The 23,402-nt window shown below is 31.5% G+C and overlaps 4 protein-coding genes across 4 annotated transcripts; 3 read left to right on the top strand and 1 right to left on the bottom strand.

The window, feature by feature from the left end:
- The first annotated feature begins 1,329 nt into the window (after positions 1–1,329).
- LOC123303085 (DNA primase large subunit-like) lies at positions 1,330–4,611 on the top strand. Its single transcript, XM_044886185.1, has 5 exons — positions 1,330–1,381; positions 1,581–2,260; positions 3,329–3,636; positions 3,987–4,228; positions 4,288–4,611. The coding sequence occupies exons 1-5, from the start codon at positions 1,330–1,332 to the stop codon at positions 4,473–4,475; spliced, it is 1,470 nt and encodes a 489-aa protein (XP_044742120.1). The 3' UTR covers positions 4,476–4,611.
- Positions 4,612–5,721: 1,110 nt separating this feature from the next.
- LOC123302674 (dynein light chain Tctex-type) lies at positions 5,722–7,743 on the top strand. Its single transcript, XM_044885718.1, has 3 exons — positions 5,722–5,845; positions 6,013–6,178; positions 6,904–7,743. The coding sequence occupies exons 1-3, from the start codon at positions 5,825–5,827 to the stop codon at positions 7,050–7,052; spliced, it is 336 nt and encodes a 111-aa protein (XP_044741653.1). The 5' UTR covers positions 5,722–5,824; the 3' UTR covers positions 7,053–7,743.
- A 1,231-nt stretch (positions 7,744–8,974) lies between these two features.
- On the bottom strand, positions 8,975–14,008 carry LOC123302598 (exosome complex exonuclease RRP44). Its single transcript, XM_044885610.1, has 10 exons — positions 13,836–14,008; positions 13,593–13,766; positions 13,341–13,498; positions 12,950–13,143; positions 12,642–12,877; positions 12,072–12,491; positions 11,402–11,548; positions 10,577–11,317; positions 9,865–10,254; positions 8,975–9,418 (listed from the first exon to the last, which is right to left on the bottom strand). Exons 1-10 carry the CDS (start codon positions 13,908–13,910, stop codon positions 9,017–9,019), a joined length of 2,937 nt encoding a protein of 978 aa, XP_044741545.1. The 5' UTR covers positions 13,911–14,008; the 3' UTR covers positions 8,975–9,016.
- A 1,218-nt stretch (positions 14,009–15,226) lies between these two features.
- On the top strand, positions 15,227–19,493 carry LOC123303084 (serine protease snake-like). Its single transcript, XM_044886184.1, has 9 exons — positions 15,227–15,245; positions 16,221–16,271; positions 16,427–16,585; positions 17,468–17,959; positions 18,095–18,255; positions 18,326–18,435; positions 18,510–18,769; positions 18,839–18,999; positions 19,198–19,493. The coding sequence occupies exons 1-9, from the start codon at positions 15,227–15,229 to the stop codon at positions 19,363–19,365; spliced, it is 1,581 nt and encodes a 526-aa protein (XP_044742119.1). The 3' UTR covers positions 19,366–19,493.
- Positions 19,494–23,402: the final 3,909 nt, after the last annotated feature.

Below are 23,402 nucleotides of genomic sequence, written 5' to 3'. Positions count from 1 at the left end.
TTATTCTACATGACAAAAGATACAGCATTGGTGTTTTACTTACTTCTGAAAATCAACAATATTTCATCTATTTTGTGTGGAGTAAAACTGTAAAACCTCAATTTATTCATTGCCTTTGCCTTATTGGTGTATTGCTCGTGGTATTTTTATTTTTAAATCAAATGTTTTTTCCGTTTTTTTTGGTTTGTTGACATTTTATAAATATTTTTATGTATTTTTTAATGGAATGTTAACAAAATTTTTTTGTTCAAGTCTAGACAAAATTAGAAATATAATAATTGTTGTACTTTAAATACTCTGTTTATACTGCGATTCATCGATTTTATAGAGTGTTATAATCGTGTTCCTAGATCCCAGATCCATAAGAACTGTTACCTTAATATCTCTCTTGAATTGAATGTATGTCTCGATTATGCCGATAAATAATTTAATTATACTCTAAAAAGGAATATCACTAAAAGTTAATTTGGTGACTCTTTGATGTTCCAACTCGTCTTTCAACTATCGAGCTTTCATTTTGTCTTTAAACCCTGGAAGAAACCACGGTTCCAGAAAAGACACGAATAAACGTTTTCAAGTTGTATATTTTTAAAACAAATGACATGTATATGGATGTTTTATTTAATTGTATACAGAAGTCACGTGAGTAGCTTAAGTAAATTTAATAAATATTATTAATTTTCCTTGTTGATACAAACAGAACGAAGTTGAGGTCAAAAAAGACTCAAAGCTAAATGAATTGAAATTATTTAATAATTATTAAATAATACAATTTAGATATTAAAAATTCATTAAAGTTTCTTCGACGACTGAGCTTTCATGTTTATCGCAGAAGGGTGATTTTTAGTGTTGTAGTCACTAAGCTCTCAGATGACAACGAGAATCGTATATAATGACCATGATTGAAAATCCCTTCAATTTCGCTATAATCGTTTATGAAAAAATTAATTTTTAAATAATCTTTTAATTATAAAGCAAAACACAAAACTTCTTGGAAAAGTTCAAAAATTACAAAAAAAAACTTTCAGAAATTTGAATTCCCCATAGAGTTATACTTTTATCCAAACATAACTGTTATGAAAATTGCCTATAACTCAAAATTAATTTATAACCTTATTCATTCTTACTGACTCAAGTCTAATTTTTAATTGAAAACTTTTTAGGTATATTTTTAATAGTTTCGTAAATATTTAAAAAAAGTTAAAGTAAATTATTTGAACTAATAAGTGTTTACACTTTTGAAGTTTTTTGGGGAATACCCTATTCAAATTTAATTTCAACTCTTTTATGCTATGTATTTTAGTCTATGATTTCAACGCTTTTATCCTAATGAATATTGTAGTCTATGATTTTAACGACACTGCTACGTGCAGTGCTAAAAGTGCGAAAATAGGCAAACGCCTATTTGCATTCATGTTTTAACTTAAGTCATTTTGTCTTTGTCAGTCAGCCAACAAGCAACAACAAACACAATTGACAATCGCCATTAATAATAAATAAAAAATCAAAATATAAACAAAAAATAAAAATGGATTTGGTTGAAATACATAAAAAACAATCATTAAATGATAATATACCAGAAGAATTATTGAAATTATATCCGCACGATTTAACATTCTTTGAAAATCGACCTGATGGCATATTCAATTTAAAGGAAATTGAAGAATTCACCGAACAACGATTACAAGTAATGATGATTATTAAAGAAGCAACTGATCTAGGATTCGAATACATGTCAGAAGATTGGAATAAACATATTTTCGATATGTTAACAACGCACCATCTTCAAGATTATATTCGATTATTCTATCATGCTGATTTCAAAACTTCACTAGATGATATCGAACGACGTCGACGCGATTTTCTATCACATTACATGCTAGTTTTGGCTTGTTGTTCGAATGAAACTAAACGGAATTATTTAATTCGATTGGAAGCGGATATGTTTCATGTCAAATTTAACAATTTACCAGATGCAGGTGTTCGAGAATTTATTCGAATTAATAATGTTCGAATGTTAAAATTGATTTCGAATGACGAGAAGAGTAAATACCGTGACGATTTATTAAATTGTACGGATCGATTGACTACAAGTAATTTTGATTCGACTGATTTTTATAAAGTTCCTTATACATCAGCACCTGAATTGATTCAAAATTTGGATTGTTTTGTGAGACGAGGCTTTGTCTACGTGCCTCATTATCTTTCAGTTTATGTTTTCAAAAATATTTTTATAGGTTATTTAACAAACCGTTTATTGGTAAGTACCAACTCAGTAGCTGTAATTGTATTTAGCGTTGCCAACCCAAAAATTGTAAAAAATTGAGCAACATCTCTCATTTTTCAATGTCGCAATTGTCTCGAGAAATCCTCGAGGGTTTCATCCAATTTTCAAACACGTACGCTCGCTTAGAAAAACTCGGGACAACTGAAAAAAATAAATAACAAATTTGAAATTTTTTTTCGATTGATATCTCAATAACGATGGACGATAGGTCAAAAATGTATAGGACCTTAATTGTAGATCGTGTGAAAAGCAACAAAAAAGTATTGCATAAAAATTTTCGTATCTCAACGGAGAACCGAGTTATTATGAAAAAACTGAATTTAACTCTTTTTTCAAAATGGCGGAAAATACACAAGGAAATTTCGGTCAAACTGGAACGTATAAATTTAAATTATATACAATACCTGTAATAATAAGCTACCTGCAAATTTTTAACTATCTCTTGATAGTTTTGGAAAAAATGGATACTAAAGTTTTGACCTAATTTGCACCTTCATGGGTAAACCAAATTGACCTATGTTGCTCATTTACGAACTCGACCTCACTTTTTACGCCCTAAGCACGCTTTAAAAATTTCATCATGATATTTCTTTTCGTTTTTCAGTTATCGTGGTGACAGACGGACAACGGGAAATGGACTAATTAGATGATTTTAGCATCAATATTTTTAAGATTTACAAACTTGGAACTAAACGTAGTATACCTTGATATATATTACATATATACAGGGTATAAAAAATGTAAGAAATAGTTAATCATTTTGCGCAAATGCTTAATCTTTTATTTGCGTAAATCTAGTTTAATTTCAGTCGATTCTTGGCATGAATGATCGATTTCAGGCAATTATTTTGCAAAAATATTTGTCTTATAGTCGATTGAAATAAATTTTTATGATTTTTGCGACTAAATTGGTAGATTTGAGACAAGCAAGTCGCCTCAAGCGAGCAAGGATCTATAAAATTGTGAACTAATTGCGTTACTTGGGTTGTGATTCATATTTCTAGGTGCTAAAATTGATTGAATTATTTTGATTTGTTTCAGTACTATTGCGATAATCTTAAACATTTTTTCGAACCACGTTTACAAGAAATAATTGATCGTACAAGGTACAGCAGCAACAAGATGATCTCCGATGACAGTAATTATGTCACGAAAACGACTGTAGATAATTCCAAAAAGATTTTAGAGTCATTTGACACTGTGGCACAAACTTCGTTTCCATTGTGTTCACGAAATTTAGTTGATGTGATGCAACGATTTCATCATCTTAAATACAATGGACGTCAATTACTTCAATTGTTTTTGAAAGGAATTGGTCTAACTGTACACGATTGTTTGACTCTTTTTAGGTAAGATACCCCCGTCCCAAATAGTGTCCGTTCGAAGGTTAATTGCTGGCTGAATCTGATCATTTACGGTAGTAGGAGCGCCAAAGCAAGGACCAATCAATTTCACTGCGTTAATCTTCTATATAATGTTAGGTTAGATTAGATTATTAGAGTGGTTGTCCTGGGGTGGGACACACTTAGATCATAGAGTCCGTTATGATACCGAAAGAGGTGTATACCATCCCCGGCCACTACTCCATGAACCATTGTTAGCTATTTAGGAACAGCGAAAGGGATTTGACGTCAAAAAAAGCCTTGCTTAATCGATATAATGTTCCATTGAATTGTAATCGTTTTCCCTTTTATTCCAGGAATGAATTTACTAAAATAATGACTGAAGATCACTTTCAAAAAGAATATGGATACTACATTGAATATAATTATGGCTTAAAGGGAAGCAAAATCAATGTTCCTCCACCAAATTGTATGGACATAATCGAAAATTATCCTCCAGCAAATCACAATCGTAGGGAATTTCATGGTTGTCCGTTTAAAGAGTGGGATATACCATGCTTGGAGAGAAGATTAGCTCATTGTGGAATCAGTAATGAAGGTATATCAAGAAACACGGTATAAAAGATCTAAATTTTTTTAACTTTTTTTGGTTTTTAGAAATTACTCAAATAAGTAATTTAACCAAAGAAGGACATGCGCAAGTTGCATGTAGTAAATTTTTTGAGTACACACATGGAGGCACAGAGATACACATAAGTCATCCAAATCAATTTTATAAAGAGAGCAGAAAATATTTCACAAAAACGGAAAAAGTTACAGAAGAACAAAAATCCATAAATGTTTAATAATTTTATTTAAATTAAAAATACAGGGTGATTCAGTTATAACAGCAATACTTCCACAACATACACACATTTTCGATGAAGTCTTGCTGATGTAAATTAGACCAGAGGATCAGGACAGGGTAGCTTATTGAGTTGAGTCAGTTTTTTTTTTTTTTTTTGCCAAAGAATCTATCTATAATAATTTAAATATGATAAGAGAATAAATTATGATAAATTTACGTGGATAAAAATAAATTTAATAGTAATTTATTGAATAAAAGTTTGATTTCGATCATTATCTATCTATAATTATTTATAAAAATATGCTAAGAGAATAAATTGTGATAATTTTACGTTGATAACGTTCATAAATGTGATAATAATTTTTGTTAAACCATTTATTTATTAAATAAACGATTGATTTCAATCATTGAGTTTATTCATTAATTAAATCTTCCTTTTCTTTTTACATCTCTGACAGGTAACGTATAACGCTAGATAGGGTCTATCAAGCGGTAGAAAAAAGAACTATGCATACATGGTTAAATAGGGCTTTCCATTTACAAAACCCTGCCTCCACATTCTTGAAACCTAATAGAGCTAGGTTAATTTTGATCATAAATTTGAAAAGTATGACCCAAATTTAGTGGAATTACATACTTGGTTTATCAAAATTGGATAAAATTTGGATGTGATAGAGCAAAATTAAATTTTTTGGATTCTGATGACGTCATCAAGTTAAAAAATTCGATTTTTTTGATAACACAGGCAAATTTTCATCTGTCACATATCTGTACAATTAATTATAACTTTATAATCAGTCACTTTCAAACCAGACTGTTGTACGAGAAAGACAGTTATACCTGTCATTTCCTCTCTCTGTCTCCTCGCTGCCAGCAGGTTAGAGAGCGTTCCAGTCTCTCTATATTTCAGTGTTAAAAGCATATGAAACGTAATAAGTGAATTATTGACCGCTTAAAAAGAGACCGAAAAAAAGTACCGTCTTCCCTCTTTGTCTCGCAGCCTCACAACGCGCGAATATTAATATTTTAAATTATTGTATAAACACGTGAATGTTTGAATAGAGTTAATATAAGACAGATGAAGACAGCTATACGCGTACTTTTTTTAGGTCTCTCTCTATAACGATGAACCGTTTGATGGCCATGGCCACATTACGGTTCTATGTTATTACTTCTATGGTTGGTACACGTTGGGCCTATCTATTAAAATATGATCTAAGGTTAAGGTGAATCAGAATGTGTATGTGTATGCTATGTTAATGGCGTACATGTCTGCCTGCAGCAGTTGTAGTTTAACAACTGTCAATTTGTGAATAATATTTATAAGAATTAGAATTAGAATTTAAAATGGATGACCATTCGGAGGAGGTAAACCAAAAGCTATTTTATTAAATAAAATTTATACAATTTAAATAGAATCTTATTATAAAAATCAATCTTATTTTACCGATTTCAATCAAGTTGAAATAAAAAACATTTGTTTTTTTGTGGTTAGGTTCACTTTGAATGAAATGAAATCTATTTTTTGATTTTAGTGTCTTTTTGTTGTGGACGATGTTAGCAGTATTATTAAGGAAGCTATAGAAAATGTTATCGGTGGAAATAATTATCAACAATTGAAAGTGAATTCATGGACTTCCAAAGTTGTTGAATCATGTCTGCATTCATTATCCAAACAAGAAAAGCCTTTCAAATATATAGGTAAGACTGTAAGACCGTAAGATCATCAAGTTATCGGCTCTTTTAAATCTTCCTTGTCCTTGTATTTCTAAATCTGGGTAGGTACTCAAAATACACCTTTTTAACCCTCTAACTAGTTTGGGAAATTAACACCGTTTAGGTGTGCAAAATTTTAAAAAACCCAAAAAAAATGATTTTCTGATAAGGGGTTTAAGTGTTTCCAAGTTGATACCCCCCAAAAGGCACATCTTTTTAACTAACATAACCTATATACCGATTTTCAATCCTATAGCTCAATTTGAAAACGCTGTACAAGTGTGCATAGTTGCAAAAGTACCGAAAAAGCGATTTTGAAGTCCCGTTTTAATAATATCAATCCGCTTTGTATACAACCTTACATTTTAGCTATTGCCCTATTAGCTCAGTTGGTTAAGGCGTAATCAATTCCAATATGAGGTATAATCAGCGGAAAGGTGGTAAAACACATATATGGTATCACAAAGGTTCTCTATAGCCTAAGTGTGGGCTGGCCTTCGTGGACAGCCAATATAACCTAACCTAACCCTACATTTCAGCTCATTTGAACAAAAAAGCCTGCTGCTCAAAATCCTTCTATGTTGACATTCGATACATTGCATAAGTCTATATTTTGGGGGAACATATAAGTAAAAGACGGGTTAATTTGATGATTGCATGCGTAGATCTTCGATATCTTTTAAAATCTCATACAATTTGTTTTGTTACAGTATCGTGCACAATTATGCAAAAAGTTGGCGCTGGTCTCCATACAGCTAGTTCCTGTTATTGGGATGATGCAACCGACGGAAGCTGTACAGTACGTTGGGAGAACAAATCCATGTATTGTATCGTCTCTGTGTTCGGACTAGCTATTTGAAAATCAAAGACACAATTCATCAAATCAATTCTATTCTATTCTATTCTATAATTCAACTAATCAAATAATAATAATAATAATCATCATCGCATATTTCTAGATTTCTAATTCAGGTTTTTTATGGAATTGATTTGATTTGTTGATGAAATTGATAGAAATCTTCAGTCCACGCAAAATATTATTTTATATGAAATTCATTTAAATCAAGTAAATCGACAGTTGAGTTGAGTTCATTCAAACTGTACTGTACTGTTTTATACTATACTAAGTAATTTATTTTTGTATATAAGTAGAGTCTAAATCCACACCACCATTTAAAAAAAAACAATTATATTAACTATATCACGTTCACCTTGGCCGTCAGAGTCTTAGCCGTCCTTACTGTGAATCAGTCCCAATCCATGTTAATTCCCTACTCATTTGATAACTTTTATCCTTCTTTGAATTAAAACGGCGACACAATTAGAGTCATAACATAAGTAACATTGTTAGAATGGTTAAGACGGCTTAAGGTGGCTTAAGACAACCCTTCGGATAATGCATAACATAATTTTGGAATGAATTTTAATGGCTAGAAACTCAAAATGTTAGTAGTCGAAGTTGAAACCAAAAAACATAAAAAGATTCTATATTCTATTCTGTTCTATTTTATTGAATTGTATCTATATTCTAGTTGTTTAGTTTAAAATAATGACCGTTTCTCAATTATTGAAAATTTATTTAATTATCTAAAATGACGTTTGTGCTTTAATTAAATTTATCATTTAATTATTATTAATTCATTATCATTGTATTCTTTGTTTTGGTGTTAACTTTTATAAAATATATTTACTTCAAATAAAAACAAAAACTTTCTACTTTTTTAATTATTATCAATATTTCCAGATAAAAGATTCGTAGGCCCATGCGCAGGAATTATCCAAGGAAGGGATTCAAATAGAGTATTCCACTATTTTTGAAAAAGTACTTCAAAATGTTGATTTTGCTTATAAAAAGCCAACAAAAATTTATTTCGGAAAAATACACAAACTTTCTTGCCAAAAACTTAAATTTTAAATCTTTTTTAAACTGTCAAAAACGCGGGCATTCAATTTGATGACGTAATATCGGTATCATTACACGAAATAACACAAATAAGTTTGACAGATATATTCATAGACATGTGATTATAATAAATATAAATACTTATTATCTATGGATATATTATACCTAGCTGTCTACACTAAACTAATTGATGGTCTATGACTCATATCGATATGACATCATAGCAAGGCTTACCCGCGTTTCAAAAACAAAGTCAAAGAATGTACCGAACTCAAAATATAAATGGAAATCTGATTCATCAGTGGAAATGCGTCTCATAAATGGGTGCATTTACAGAACTTTATTGTTAGTTCAAAATTTATGTGAAGAGATGGGATGTTTCTCAATGGGAGTGGTTTTGACATCCAAAACCACTCCCTTGCGCACGGGCTTGAAGATTCGATATTATTTTTGACCCTCCCACTTTGAAAGAGGGATGTTATAAGTTTGATTGAAAACAAACAATTAATTGAATTGATTATTGAAATACCATGTATTGACATTATTAATTACTTAAAAGCTTGAGACGCTCAACTTAAAATATCAAAAATGAATCAGAACGATTCATCTACTCCACATGCCTAATTATTTTTCGATTCATTCTTGATATAAAGCGCTTCAAGCTTTTACAAATAGTCGGGTATGAGTAAAATTATTTTCAACTTTTTAGTACAATAAAAGCTTGTCGTTTAGTACAAAAATTAAAATATTATTCATGGTATCTGAAATCATTATATATTCATTTCCTGAAATGTTTTAAGAGAGTTTTGAAGGGTTTTTTTCCCAGCGGTGTAAATAATAAAAACAAAAATTTGTAACAAAAAATTTATTCTGATAAATGTAGAATTTTTTGATTTTTACAAAAATACTAATTGATGAATTTAGTCGCAATCCATACCCGTGGCCGTAGCCGTAGCAGTTGTGTTTTTTGTAGTTTCTTGAAGCACCTTATCCACTTCAGTTTTTAACAATCCAACGGCGAGTGGTTGTATCATTGAAAATACAATTTTTTCACGTTGAATATTCGTGGAATCGACTTCTAATCGAATAACAACTTTATCGAATGCCTTCAATTGTATACCAGTCGAACTTGTTTGAATTTGTAACTCTTCATTGTACTCGAATTTTGGATAATATCGTTTATTATCGTTGGTATAACCAGGTGGTGGTTCTAGGAAAACTGTACCTTCTAAACCAAATTTCGGGATAAGAACTTGTAGCGCATTCTTACGCACAAATAATATGTTGCCAACTTCTTCGAATACTTTATTCTTGAAGAAACGCTATAATTACAAATACAAAACGTTAATTTAATAATAATGAATTCAAGTAGGTCGAGTAGGTCAAGTAGTCAGTAAAGTACACATGGTACGCATCTACTGTATGTTCAAGATTCAAAAGTCAATAACATCTATACAGGGTGTTCTGTTATTGACTGCAGAAAACCAACTTAACAAAATAAACTTAACAAAAGCAGTAGGTTTCATTTAAAAATCGAAGAAATTTTAAAAAATTATAAAAAGATTTAATTGGATTTGGTCAAATTATCCCACTTTATATTGATTGACAGACAGACAAACAACCGGAAATGGACTAATTAGATGATTTTATGAACACCTTTACCAAAATTTTTTTCGTAGCATCATTAATTTTAAGCGTTACAAACTTGGGACTAAACTTAATATACTATGTATATTTCATATATACATGGTATAAAAATTGAACTTACATGAGTATTGAGTGCAACAGAAGCACGACCCGCATATTGAGCCATTCGATTACGAAAATTTAAATTATCGCAAATTTTCGATGAGATCTTGTTATCCAATAATTCAGGATATGTAGTATCTGCACCAATTGTGGCGGCTAGTAATCGATGTACCATAATATCAGCGTAACGACGAATTGGCGACGTAAAATGTGTATAAATTTCAACCGCTAAACCATAATGGAAGTATTCTTTGTAATTGAACATTCCACTAGAGAAGTAAACAGCTTGTTGCATGCAACGAGTAGCCAGAATTCGAAGCATATTATTAAAATCTGGATTGTCCTTCTTTATTCCTCTGTTCAATGAATCAGCCAGTTCTTTACCACTTCCAATTTTTATCGTAATACCCTAAAATTATTATTTTTATTTTATTTTAACCATCTCTAAAAATTACTCAAAATTTACTGAAATCGAACTTCGATTTTATAACATTAAGGGGTGTTCGAGATTATCTCTCTCATTCAAAAGAATCCGCCCCCCCAGTACCCAGATCAGCCAGACTATGTTATTCAATGCGAAGCGATTCAGTTTTTCGTAGCATTCATAGATTATCCTCGATTAGAAGGATAATCTGACTATTCGAGAAGATACTGATATGTATCCCTCTGTAATTCTAGGTAAACTCCCCTGGTAAACCAGATGTGTGTGTGGTTTGGCTAAAAAAACTTACTTGACTTTGTGCAGCCTTAACTAATGGTTCAAAATTAGCAACAGGTGGTTCTGGATGTCGACGTAGGACCGCACATTCAGGGAAATCTTCATAAATTTTCTTGGCAACAGAGATATTCGCCAACAACATGAACTCCTCAATCATAGACATTGTATCCAAAATGACTTTAACATTAACATCGATTGGATCGTGGGTTTCACTGTCCACATGGAACTTCACTTCTGGAGATGATAAAACCAAAGCACCATTCGCTAATCGTTCACGTTTCAGAATTTTCGCTAGTTGATTTAAATAGCGTAGAGATTTTGTGATGTCGTCTTGTTTCGATTTATCGTCGATTCGTAGTTGAGCTTCTTCGTAAGTGAACGAGTTGCGTGATTTGATGATACTTTTATGAAAAGTTGTGTTTAAAATTTTGGCATTTTTGTCCAAAGCCCATACGCATGAAAATGCAAAACGTTCAACGTTTTCACGTAACGAGCATAGATCGGAACTCAATAATTCTGGTACCATATCGATACGACGGTCCACTAAATAAACAGTAGTACCACGATTCTTTGCTTCAGCATCGATGGCGGTATTTGGACGCACGAAATGTGATACGTCAGCTATATGTACACCCACGTTAAATGTTCCGTCTGGATTCTTAAAGCAATGCAAAGCGTCGTCGATATCTGTACAGCCTGGTGGATCCACGGAACATATATTTAAATCACGCAGATCAACACGTTTAGCACGATCCTGTAACCAAGTTACAATTATTTTACTTCCTTTTTCTTAATTTGTGGGAATTTTGAATTGATTAAAATTGAAAGCTCTCCTTACCTCATCTGTGATAATCCAAGGAACTGCTGGTAAATCTCTAAGCACACTTTGTGAAAAGCTTGCATAAGGCACATCATGCTCCAATAAAAGTACTTCATTTTCAACATTTTTATCTCCCGCTTCACCAATAATCCGAACAAAGTGACCCTAAAAATAAAGAACAAGCGTTAATTAATTGTTTAACTATCTCTGACTCACTACTGAATTCTGAATGTTGTTTAGTTGCATGCAGTTCAAGTAATAAATCTATACATATAGAATGCTTTGTCCTGAATGACTGACGGATCAAGGCACAGCCTAAACTGATGATCGTAGAGACTTGAAACTAGGAGGGTGTGTTCTCTTTATGACGTAGGCATCCGATAAGAAACCATTTTCCGAAATTCTACCCCTAACGTTCGCATGCTTGACATGTTACTATATTTTTTTTTAATTCATGTGATTTGCAATATTTACAGAGAATTTTAATTATTCTTCTCACAAGCGGTATGTAAGGAATGCTTATTTATAAATTGAAAGAACCAAATGCCGCCTTATTTACCAATTGGTTCTCTAAATGAATCAACGATTCTTTAATTGAATAATTTATGGAATATATTAAAATGAATCATCATCACGAACGAAGCCGTGGACAAAAGCTAGTAATAAATAATAATTAACATTTACTAACAAATGGATATCTTGAATGTAGCGGCCAATCATCATACGCGATTATTAACTTTTTACCAACTAAATTATCGATGTTGTTGGTATCGATTCGAACACGTGGATATTTACGATCCGCTGGTATAAACAAATGTCTGGACGAATGAAAACGTTGACTACGCATTATGATCCCACAACATTGGCCATGTTTACGACGAATAATACCAACAATCTGTCCAGTTGCCACACAATCTTTATCTGACTTTTCTTTGTTCTTTTGGGTCTCTTCCAATGTTTTCTGTTCAAGTTCTTCTAAAGTTGCATCAGCGTCATCTTCAACAACGATATCAACTGGTCTTAGCCATTCTTCTTTAGGTAGCAACTTTAAGCCAACAACATCACCATCGATAGCACGATTTAATCGTTTGTAACCGCTAATTAAAATCTGCAACAAATCAATTAAACTTTATACAACCAATCAGGGCTAGTTCTTTTCCCCCATTCATCATCACTGTAGGCAAGTGTCTCGAATAGTTTTCGAAGACGGATCCCCCACCCTACTATTAATCTTGAATCTAATTACTGGTGAACTTACTGGTTTATCAAATGAATCAACCGTAACATATCCTTCCAAAAAATTATGGCCACTGACACGAAAAGTTCCCTGTAATACATCACCACGTCTTATTCCTGTAAAAAGTTGTTCATTTGTTAAATACGGTGGGAATATTTCACGGAAATTTTCTGGCCGTTTAGCTTGATCATCTTTAACACGTAACTTTATTTCCAAAACGCCTTTCGATGCGTTCAACGTTTGAATGTAATCTTCAACTAGAAAAAATAAATATTAAAATTAAATTGCTGATTTAGAATCAGATACAGATCCCAAAAACAGAAGCATACCTTTACAAAAATGTATACGATCTTTATTTTCAGTAAACGCATTTTCCAATTCCTCATCTCGCGTTAAAACAACAAAGCATGTTGATTTTGATGTTGCTTGAACATGCTGTACATAAAAACTTAAAGTGGATTTTAGAAGTAACTTTTTATGATCTGCTTTCAATTTTGATAACGATCGCTCAACGTATGTGAACCTAGAATCAATCAATCAATCAATTTAATCCAACTTAAACAGTCAAGTGTCGAGCACTCACTAAAGACTCGATTCGGATCAAAGTGTTCGAAGGGTACAAGATTGTACAAACACACAGCTCTTTTCAAATACGTTTGTAAAGGAAACAGGGTGCTAAACGAGGATTATGAAGGTATTTTATGATATTTTAGAACTTACTCAGAATGTTGATCATCGTAAATATAAAATTTTCGATTAACATTTGCCGCTACATCCAAAATTCGTTTATAAATGACACTACTGCGTGACTGTAATAATTTTAAAACGGACATACAAATAATAACATTTTCCACGGATTCATCTTCAAAAATATCAATCTAAAACCGATCAAAACAAATTTTAGTTACAAAACGATCCAAAATCAGCAACCCACCCACAAAATCGGATACGAATGAATGAATGAATGCTTACTTGATTGAAAAGTGTTTCTGTATCCGGTACAATATAGTAATTCGAATACACCGTACTATCGGTTTTTGGATTTTGATCCAAAACCGGTTCATTTGTGTTGCTCGTATTTGTACATAATTTACATTTCACAATTCCACAATGTATATCACGACGAAGGTATCCTTGAACTATTCGCTAAAAATAAGGATTTGAGATTTTAAAATTGGTTTAAAATTAGGTAGAATTAGTTCAAATTGCTCTTACTTTATTGATACGTAAGCCAGATTTTGCATTTCGCTTATAGCAATGATTTACGAATGTTTCTGATAAAAATTTCATTTTAATTATTATTTTTTTAAACTTGTCAATTAATTATTAAGTACTTATAAACTAAAAAGCATGTTTTAAATTGTCACATCCACATGTCTAATTCAAAACATTTGCTAATTTGGTTTGTTCCATTTTGTTTCGTCCATTAACTTTTAGGTTTGTTAATTCGTACAATCTTCGGATCGTGTCACTAGGGTCGCTAGTATCACATGTCATTTATCAAATACTAAATCAATATTAAGTCAATTTTATTTAGTTCATATTTTATTTTAAAAAATTATCTTAAAAACTATTAAAGTATTAACTTTATCTTAGCGATTTTGATGACTCATGACTCACTAAAAACTCGGAGCTACTCATGTGGAGTTAAGGGGATATTTCAGCGGTGGGAATGTCAAGTTTTTTGTGCAGTTGCGACACAATTTTCATACGGCATTTTGCTTATCTTAGTCCGGAGTTACTGTGCGGCGTAGTGCCGGAGTTGTAATACTCCGCGGAAACCCTCGGAGACTCTTGGAATCTTGTGTAGCAACTGCGCATAAAATTTCACGTTTCCAAATTTTTTTGAAGTTTCAGTGGTGGCGCTTAAACTGTTAAGGTAAGTATTAAAAATGCGGTCTAAATCGTTTCACAGATTCCTACGGCGAGTTTTTTCAACAGTTTATTATAAGAGGTATCTGCATCGTAGTTTAATCGTCAAATGAACGCCACAAAAACACAGTATAGGCGGAAAGATTATTGGAAAATAAATGAAGAAGATGGTTTTTTTATTCAGACTAGAGGTTATAACCTTTTTATAATTGCCTTGTGGTCAGGGGAAAAATAGTTAATTATGATTCACGTTTAACTATAGTAAATTTGATGTACCTATACATCCACCAATTTTAATGACAAACTATCTCAACATTATAGAGGTTCATAATAATTTTTAAAGGGATCAGAGATAAAAATTTTCCTATTTCAAAAACTTTAACTACAGCCTGACTGTGTTTGACATATCAATCTAAGATTGTTATTTAGTCCCAGTTGCTTCAGTCTATCAATGGCCCGAACTGTGGCCTGGCTATCTGAAAAATGGTGATATATACCCTTTTTAACTTTCCGTGCTACAAATTTGGACACCTCTCAACATTGCGAGGGTTTCTGCTTGAAAAGCCCTCAGGCATTAACCTAGAGAAATCAATTCCTTTATTCTATAAGCATAAACCCATGTAAGACTATGCTCCGGGGGGGGGGGTTGCAAAGTGGAATAATTCAATATTGCAAATGTTGGCGTTGAATATATAGCCACCCTATAGAAAAAACCACAGCATAAACAATTTTTAATGGCTACATTTATCACATGCTCGTAAATTTTGAAATTATACGTTAGAAAAATATTCCATATTCGTAAATTTCAATAACCTTCAAACATTTATGTTCAAAAAAACCAATAATTATACATTAACATAATCAAACATAAAAAAAAAACCACTTAATATAATCCTCTTTAAAAAAAGTTTTTTTTATATTGTCTGAATATTATTGCCACATTAATCAAGAATATTTGTGGCGTGGGTGAGTTCACCATTATTTTTCAACTTTCGCTTACTATAAACCAAAATTTTTTGGTTGAAGCAGTGCCGGATTTACCATATAGGTGGATTAGGCTGCGCCTATGAACCCCAAAATAAAGGCCCCACAAAATGAAAAAAATTGGATACAAATTTTGACAACTATGAAATAGTGACAATCAGATCTTACTTTTAATCAACTTGAAGTATCGGTTATTTCATTTATTCGTAAATAAAAAAATTCAACTTAAAATTTGTTAATTTTCCCGTTTCTATCAAAATTTTCGTCTCAAGTACGCCCCCAAAAACTCCTCCTATGGGACTGCGAAAAGTAAATACTGGGTTGAAGTTGAATATCATTTTAGTTTCATGATCTTTTGAATGGAAATATTTTGATTGTAAATTAGGTATTAATAAAATTTGAAGGTTTATTGGTCTGGTGAGATTGGTGAGGTTTGGTATTTATTTAAGAAGTATAAACAAACGTTTGGTTAAAATGAAATTGGTGTGAACGTAGCCGATTGACGTAATAAACATATATTTGAATAAAATTAATAATAATAATAAAAACAACATATTTTATTTACATACCTAATTTATACACTTATTAGCTTAGGTATCTACTTACTATTTAGTAAAAGTTTAAAACAAGGTGGTTTTTCAAAATCAAAAATAATTAAAAATATCTACTTATTAATTATATAAATAATAAATATTACATAAAAAATTTAAATAAATGAAATAATGCGATTAATTTTAATCATTTTAATAATATTTATCAATAATGTAGTTGAAATTATTGAAGCTGAAATCAGTGGTATGTGTTATAAAATTTAAAAATTTTCCATCAACTAAAACTACCCACCTTCTTTGTTGATTCAGATTGATTTGAATTGAACAAACTCATTTTGATTTCTAATGAATTTAATGGTATTCTAAAAATATGTACCTAATTTTAAAACAATTTTGTAGTTGGTGATTCTTGTGTTGTGTACAAAGATGGATCGAATGGTGTTTGTTCCTATATTTCTGATTGTCACATCAGTAATGATCCAGAAAAAGTGTTATCAAATACAGGAGTGTGTTTTTATCCAAGACGAATCTCTGGGATTCCCGTTGTGTGCTGTCCAGGTTCGTACTTAAATTTTTATTTTATTGGAGTGGACTTTGTATTCCAATCTAATATATGTAACAAAACAGTAACAGGTCTACAGGTCTATAGGCCTACAGGTGGTTGAATACGCACCTAATAAATAAGACTCACATAATATAGCAATTAGTCATTAGCAAATCATCGATAGCTAACCAATACTGTGACTCTATCATTTCTAAAATTATTCGAAATCGAAAATTAACGAAATTTGAAAACTAAATATTTTTTAATGGAAATTATGTAAGCCTTTTTTTAAAATTAATGTTTTTTAAGCATGTGTAAATTTCTAACACTTAGAAATATTCTACGCCCACCTTATGCGAAAGTGAGTTTGTTTGTTTGTTTGTTACGCTTTCACGCAAAAACTACTAAATGGATTTGATTGAAACTGTACAATTATATAGCTTATACGTCAGAATAATACATAACCCATAATTTATAAAGATACTGGTAGTTACTCGTCCGTTTCGTTGGACAATTTTGAAAACTACTGAATGGATTTGAATGATACTTTACAAGAATAAAGTATGTATTAATTAAAGATACTGGCAGTTAAATTTTTATTTGAAAAGTTAAGAAAGAATTAGTTTGGAATCAGAATCAGGCCCATGGGCCCATCAATTTGTGTAAGCATTCGAACTCTAACACAAAGTATGTTAGAGTGCGTTCTCTAGTTGTCATTGTCTAGTTGTCAAATGAAGTTTTACAAAAAAAAAGGAGCTCTGTGAACCGTTATCCTTGTGGAGTCATAGTACTTAATCATTGTAGGCTATTCGTATCGTTACATTTTGACGAGAATGTAAAGCTCAGCTTTGACTGATTGAGCAATTTAAATACATCTTTCTTTCTTGTCTTTTTAGCAAGGTATACAAGCCCTTTCGTGAGTAATCAACGTCCAGCTGGTGCTGGTGGTAATCAATATCAGAATGAAAATCAACGCCCAACTGGAATTGAATTCCCTACAGAAAATTATTACGAAGTAGGTAATCAGCGTCCAACGGGAAATGAATATCCAACGGAAAACCCTTATCATCGTCCTTCAAATGGAAATCCATATAATACAGGAAACCAATATCAAACCGGAAATCAATATCCTGGCAATCAAGCAGTAAATCAACGACCTTCAACAGGAAATGTATATAATACAGGAAATCAGTATCAAACTCAACGTCCTACGACAAGTGGATATAATAACGGCAATCAACAACAAAATGGGAATCGACGTACTTCAACAACAAGGCAGCAAGGATATCATCGTCCAAATAATTATCCAGAAACAACTACACAAATATCTGATCCCATTATTTTTCCAACGGAAAACTCAAATCAATATCATCGGAAAAGTGCTCAAAGTAAATATATTGAATTACGCATGTTGCTTTAAAAGCGCCACCCCGCTTCGAGGCTTAAATAATTGTTTGTCTTATTTTTGTTGCAAAATCTTGGAGCGTATTTGGGGCGTATTAAAATGATTTTAATGTTTTTAGAATGTGCTGAATATAGTCGATTGGTCACGAATTTTATAGCGCCATTACCACTGCTACCAAATCCAGAACCGACATCAGTTGCCATCCCAAAATGTAATTTCGATGCAATTTCATTAATTGTCGGTGGTACTAAAGCTAAAGCAAAAGAATTTCCACATATGGTAATAAAACTAATAGACTTTTCAGTTTTCTTTCTGTAAATTTGAGGTTATGTTACATTTAATATTTTAGGCTGCTCTTGGGTATATCGTCGATGGTGATGTTGCATGGCAATGTGGAGGAACCTTGATTAGTGAAGACTTTGTGTTGACCGCTGCTCATTGTACACACAGTAGGGACAGGTTTGTTTACATTATTTGATTCAACTTTTTAGCGAATTTAGTATCGATGTGATTGAACTGTGTGTTTGTTTTAGAGGGCCACCAGTTAAAGTACGTTTGGGTGATTTAAATTTAGAATCAGATTCAGATGGAGCACGTCCAGAGACATTAGATATAATCGATATCATAAAACATCCACGATATTCACCACCAGCTAAGTACAACGATATTGCTTTGATACGTTTATCCAGACCCATTCAATTTAATGATTACATTCGACCGGCCTGTTTATGGAACTCAAATTATATCAATTACACGAGAACCATTGCTACTGGTTGGGGTCAAGTTGGATTTGGTAAGTTCAACTTAAAGTTTCACTTTAAATTTAGTTAGTGTTTTAAATTTTCGTTGTCTATTTTTACAGCGGATGATCCAAGTCCACATTTATTAAAAGTTGGTTTAGATATTATCGATAACAATCAGTGTCAACAATATTACCAAGGCGATGATCGAATACTTCCACGTGGCATTGTTTCTTCCATGATTTGTTCGGGGGTTTTATCTGGTGGCAAAGATACTTGCTTAGTAAGTACCTACCTTTATCTATAATGAAAATAATAATCATAAAACATAAGAGGGGTATCGCAAGTGGGTTCCTAGCACATAGACCAAGAGGTTTCTGTGCCTTCTTTGAGAACGACCTATCACCCGAAGACGAGACGTCTTCGGGTAGGAGGCACTCTTAAAATCGGATTAAGCTAAAGGATGTTTTTGTATTTTTAGGGTGATTCTGGAGGTCCAATTGTTGTATCAAATCAAAAAAACCACTGTTTATTCTATGTGATAGGTGTAACATCGTTTGGTAAAGCCTGCGCGTTGGTCAATTCACCAGGAGTTTACACAAGAGTTTCTTCATACATTGAATGGATCGAATCGCATGTTTGGAACTAACATGCGCTCTTAAGTAAATAATAATCAAATCAAATCATTTTCTTTTAATTTAAATGGAACAAATTGATGAATGGAAATGAAATCAAATGAATTTGTGCCATTCGTAAGTAGTCCAAGTCCAATTCGCCATGGGAACTGATTCTAGCGCTGTCTGGTGGTAGAAAATAAGAGTACGAACGTGTCAAAAGTTAAATAAATTAATTTATTTTTTTTTATTTCACTCATTATTAAAATATAAATAAACAATTCAATCATAACCATGCATAAATTTGACTTGTCATAGACAGCTTTTATTTTCTACCACTAGATAGCGCTAGCATCAGTTCCCATGGCGAATAACAATACTCAATTCAAAATTTTATTAATTATTTCATTCGTTTTCTTTCAGTTTCATAATCCACCAAATTACAAGAAATTCAAATAAATTTTACAAAAGTTTTCCATTTCAACGGCTCGTTGATTTTTTTGCATAACCTCAATCTTAATTTTATTTTTCTAACTTGTACTTATTTTATTAAAAATTGGATGGAGCTTTTATTTTATTATTCAGATTCTAGCATCAACAGTTACTTAACCTTTATTAACTGTTAATTAAGTTAAATTTCATCATCATCATTTGATGACAGGCTGCCATTTTCTCCAGATTTCAATAAATCAAGATATTTTTTTATTATTTGTTTCATATTCAGGGCATTCCATAAAAAATTTGACAATTTTGTACAGCCTTTATTTTAAATTAGATAGATAGATATATTTTTAAAAATTTTGATATTTAAGAAAACGTATTTAATACTTTAGTTAAGCTAAAACTACTTAAGTGAAACTTAACCTTAATTTGAAACTTAAACTTAACCTATTTATTAAAAAAAAAATTATTATAAACAAGTTTACAAACGGAGACGAATAAAAAAAAAACGAGATGAGTCGTGGAACACCCGGTTGGAACTATGTTCCTATTGTATCTTCGTATACCGTTCCTGTTGTATTACCGAGTGCCGATACCGATGTCGCTTTCAATCTTGATGCGCTCCTTATCTGGTCGTTAAACCAAAATAAATAGCCCAAAACCCCATCATGACAATAGAATGCTAAAAAGACTGAAATTGTATAAACAATGTTTTTTATATTAATATATGTATTTTTTTCTATTTTACAATTGTTGAATAAAATTCTGGATTCGCAGAGAACGCAACAATTGATGCGATACGTTTTGCGACAAAAGTATGAACGTAGCAATAAAAGTTGTACAAATCTGTGTTTTGTGGGAATCCAGTATAAACCTTTGTTAAATAAATATTTTTAATCGTTTATACATTTTGTTTTATTAATTACCATCCATGGGGGGTGGGGGTGCGGTTCCGCAGAAGAAAACCTATGAAATTATGAGCAAAAAAAGGATGTGTGGGGTAACCAGAGAGAGCAGGAGAGTAGGCTAGGTAGCTACTAATTATAAATAAAGTAAATAGTAAATTTTGGAACATCAAATGTAAGTTTTTCTTATATTTTTCAATTAAAATTTTACAAAAATTAATACAAATTGGGCAATATAAATACTGGTAATAATTATTTTGAAAAAATATTGGCATTATTAGATATTTAAACTTTTTTTTTTATGGATACCTACATCAATTGTTTTTTTGTTTATTTTCATAATTTGTAAGGCTTTTTGAATCTCATCAACAATTTCATTTGTTTTTGTACGCTTTTTAAACTTTACCTAACCTACGTAATACGTAACGTAACATAATGTGACATAACGTAACGTAATACGTATATATAGTTTATTTCATATTAATTGAACCGTCAAGACGTCAAGTCAATCCACTCCTGTTCCTTCTACTTTACTTTTATTTACAAAATGGTTTTCTTAAAAATGAATTTCACTTCTATGTACAAAATGAATTAAATATATTTATATACAGAGTGTGCCAAAAAAACGTAACTCACATGATCATATAAAATATGATAGTTTACAGTACAGAGGGGGGGGGGTATGAATTAGTGACTAACGCACTCACGAAGATTCGTGAGTGGCTTCATTTCAGTGCAACCTACAACATTTTTATTTAGGAAAATTTTGGAAATTGGGGCGTTAGAATAAAACATATAGTTAAACATATATTTTTTGCTTCTCAATAACATGGATTATTTTTTATTCCGCATATTTTTTGGCATCACATAATCGATGCAGATGAAGTGAAAATAGCTATTGGAAAATTATATGCCCAAATACAGCAACTGTAACGATTAGGAATGTTTTGGGGTGCGTTGAACTGAACACGTATTGGACATTAGACAATGGACCACAATAATTTGATTGGCACAGCCAGTATTTCATTCAAATAGTTGATGTTGTATTGATTGTTCAATTTATATGAAAAATAGTGTAATTTGTATGATACACGTTGACGTATCGGTACAGTACATAATTTATAGTTGATTTAGGCCAGGCCATAGATAGAGGCCACACCAGACCAAACACTTACAAATATACACGGAATATAAAAATTGACGATTACATTCGCACGACACGCATTACTTACTTTTACTTTACTTTACAATTAATTTTACAATTTATTTATTTAAATGTTGAACAAAACCTTTTACATCTTTTTATTTTATTTACAAACAAATTAAATTGAATTTTAGTAAGCTTTATACATTCACTAATCAGTGGCGTTGCGAGCTTAACTTGCGTCCGAGGCACAATACCTATTTAGGTATTGTAACCTAACCGCTCAATCGTTAAATGCACCCGATTTTTGAATTTTTCAGGTCAAAATGATCTTATAAACCGAGTTTGATCAAATTCCGAAAAAAAAAATTTTCACGATTTTTTCGATATTTTCTAAGGGGTACCCCTTAGAAAAATTTCAAAAAATCGAGCCAAATTTTTTGTTTCCGATTTCGATGAAACTCAGTATATAAGGTAATTTTGACCCAAAAAATTCAAAAATCGCGTTCATTTAACGATTGGGCGAATATTTTTCAAGATAATTCCAAAAATTGAGTCAAGATATTGTTTTTCTCAAAAACTAATCGCTCAATCGTTAAATGAACCCGATTTTTGAATTTTTCAGGTCAAAATGACCTTATAAACTGAGTTTGATCGAATTCCGAAACAAAAATTTTTTCACGATTTTTTCGATTTTTTTTAAGGGGTACCCCTTAGAAAAATTTCAAAAAATCGAGCCAAATTTTTTGTTTCCGATTTCGATGAAACTCAGTATATAAAGTAATTTTGACCCAAAAAATTCAAAAATCGCGATCATTTAACGATTGGGCGAATATTATTCAAGATAATTCCAAAAATTGAGTCAAGATATTGTTTTTCTCAAAAACTAATCGCTCAATCGTTAAATGAACCCGATTTTTGAATTTTTCAGGTCAAAATGACCTTATAAACTGAGTTTGATCGAATTCCGAAACAAAAATTTTTTCACGATTTTTTCGATTTTTTTTAAGGGGTACCCCTTAGAAAAATTTCAAAAAATCGAGCCAAATTTTTTGTTTCCGATTTCGATGAAACTCAGTATATAAAGTAATTTTGACCCAAAAAATTCAAAAATCAGGTTCATTTAACGATTGGACCAACAATTTTCAAGATAATTCCAGAATTTGATTCAAGATATTGTTTTTATGAGAAAGTAGCCGCCCAATCGTTAAATGAAACCCATTTTTTAATTTTTTGGGTCAAAATTGGCTTATAAGTTAGAGCTACCAGCTATAGAGTTGAGTTATAAATAATGAATGTATAAAATCTATTAAAAATTTTAATTTCATTTAAATGATGGATGATCTGATTTTGTGCGTTTTTTAAATTTACAATTGTTTATATACTCAACTGAAAATTAAATGACATCATTTGCGCGCGCAATTCAACTTCAACAATTTATTTATCATTACCAACGTATAACGTATCGAAATCAAAAACATTTACACTTATCATTCTAATAGCAACGAAAAATTTACTTTAAATAAATACGTTACGCTTTTCTTTTTTTGAAAAATAAATATAGTTTACTGGCTTTGTCAAT

Source organism: Chrysoperla carnea, chromosome X, assembly GCF_905475395.1.
Source record: "Chrysoperla carnea chromosome X, inChrCarn1.1, whole genome shotgun sequence".
Lineage (NCBI taxonomy): Eukaryota > Metazoa > Arthropoda > Insecta > Neuroptera > Chrysopidae > Chrysoperla > Chrysoperla carnea.
This window is presented reverse-complemented; position numbering and strand designations above follow the sequence as displayed.

Coding starts and splice junctions, on each gene's coding strand:
- LOC123303084 (XM_044886184.1), top strand. Junction 18,256..18,325: donor CAAAAGAATTTCCACATATG/GTAATAAAACTA, acceptor TTAATATTTTAG/GCTGCTCTTGGGTATATCGT. Junction 19,000..19,197: donor GTGGCAAAGATACTTGCTTA/GTAAGTACCTAC, acceptor TTGTATTTTTAG/GGTGATTCTGGAGGTCCAAT.
- LOC123303085 (XM_044886185.1), top strand. CDS start 1,330: ATGAATATTGTAGTCTATGATTTTAACGACACTGCTACGTGCAGTGCT. Junction 3,637..3,986: donor GATTGTTTGACTCTTTTTAG/GTAAGATACCCC, acceptor CTTTTATTCCAG/GAATGAATTTACTAAAATAA. Junction 4,229..4,287: donor TTGTGGAATCAGTAATGAAG/GTATATCAAGAA, acceptor TTTGGTTTTTAG/AAATTACTCAAATAAGTAAT.
- LOC123302674 (XM_044885718.1), top strand. CDS start 5,825: ATGGATGACCATTCGGAGGAG. Junction 5,846..6,012: donor TGGATGACCATTCGGAGGAG/GTAAACCAAAAG, acceptor TTTTGATTTTAG/TGTCTTTTTGTTGTGGACGA. Junction 6,179..6,903: donor AAAGCCTTTCAAATATATAG/GTAAGACTGTAA, acceptor GTTTTGTTACAG/TATCGTGCACAATTATGCAA.
- LOC123302598 (XM_044885610.1), bottom strand. CDS start 13,910: ATGAAATTTTTATCAGAAACATTCGTAAATCATTGCTATAAGCGAAAT. Junction 13,499..13,592: donor CAGAAACACTTTTCAATCAA/GTAAGCATTCAT, acceptor GATCGGTTTTAG/ATTGATATTTTTGAAGATGA. Junction 13,144..13,340: donor TACGATGATCAACATTCTGA/GTAAGTTCTAAA, acceptor GATTGATTCTAG/GTTCACATACGTTGAGCGAT.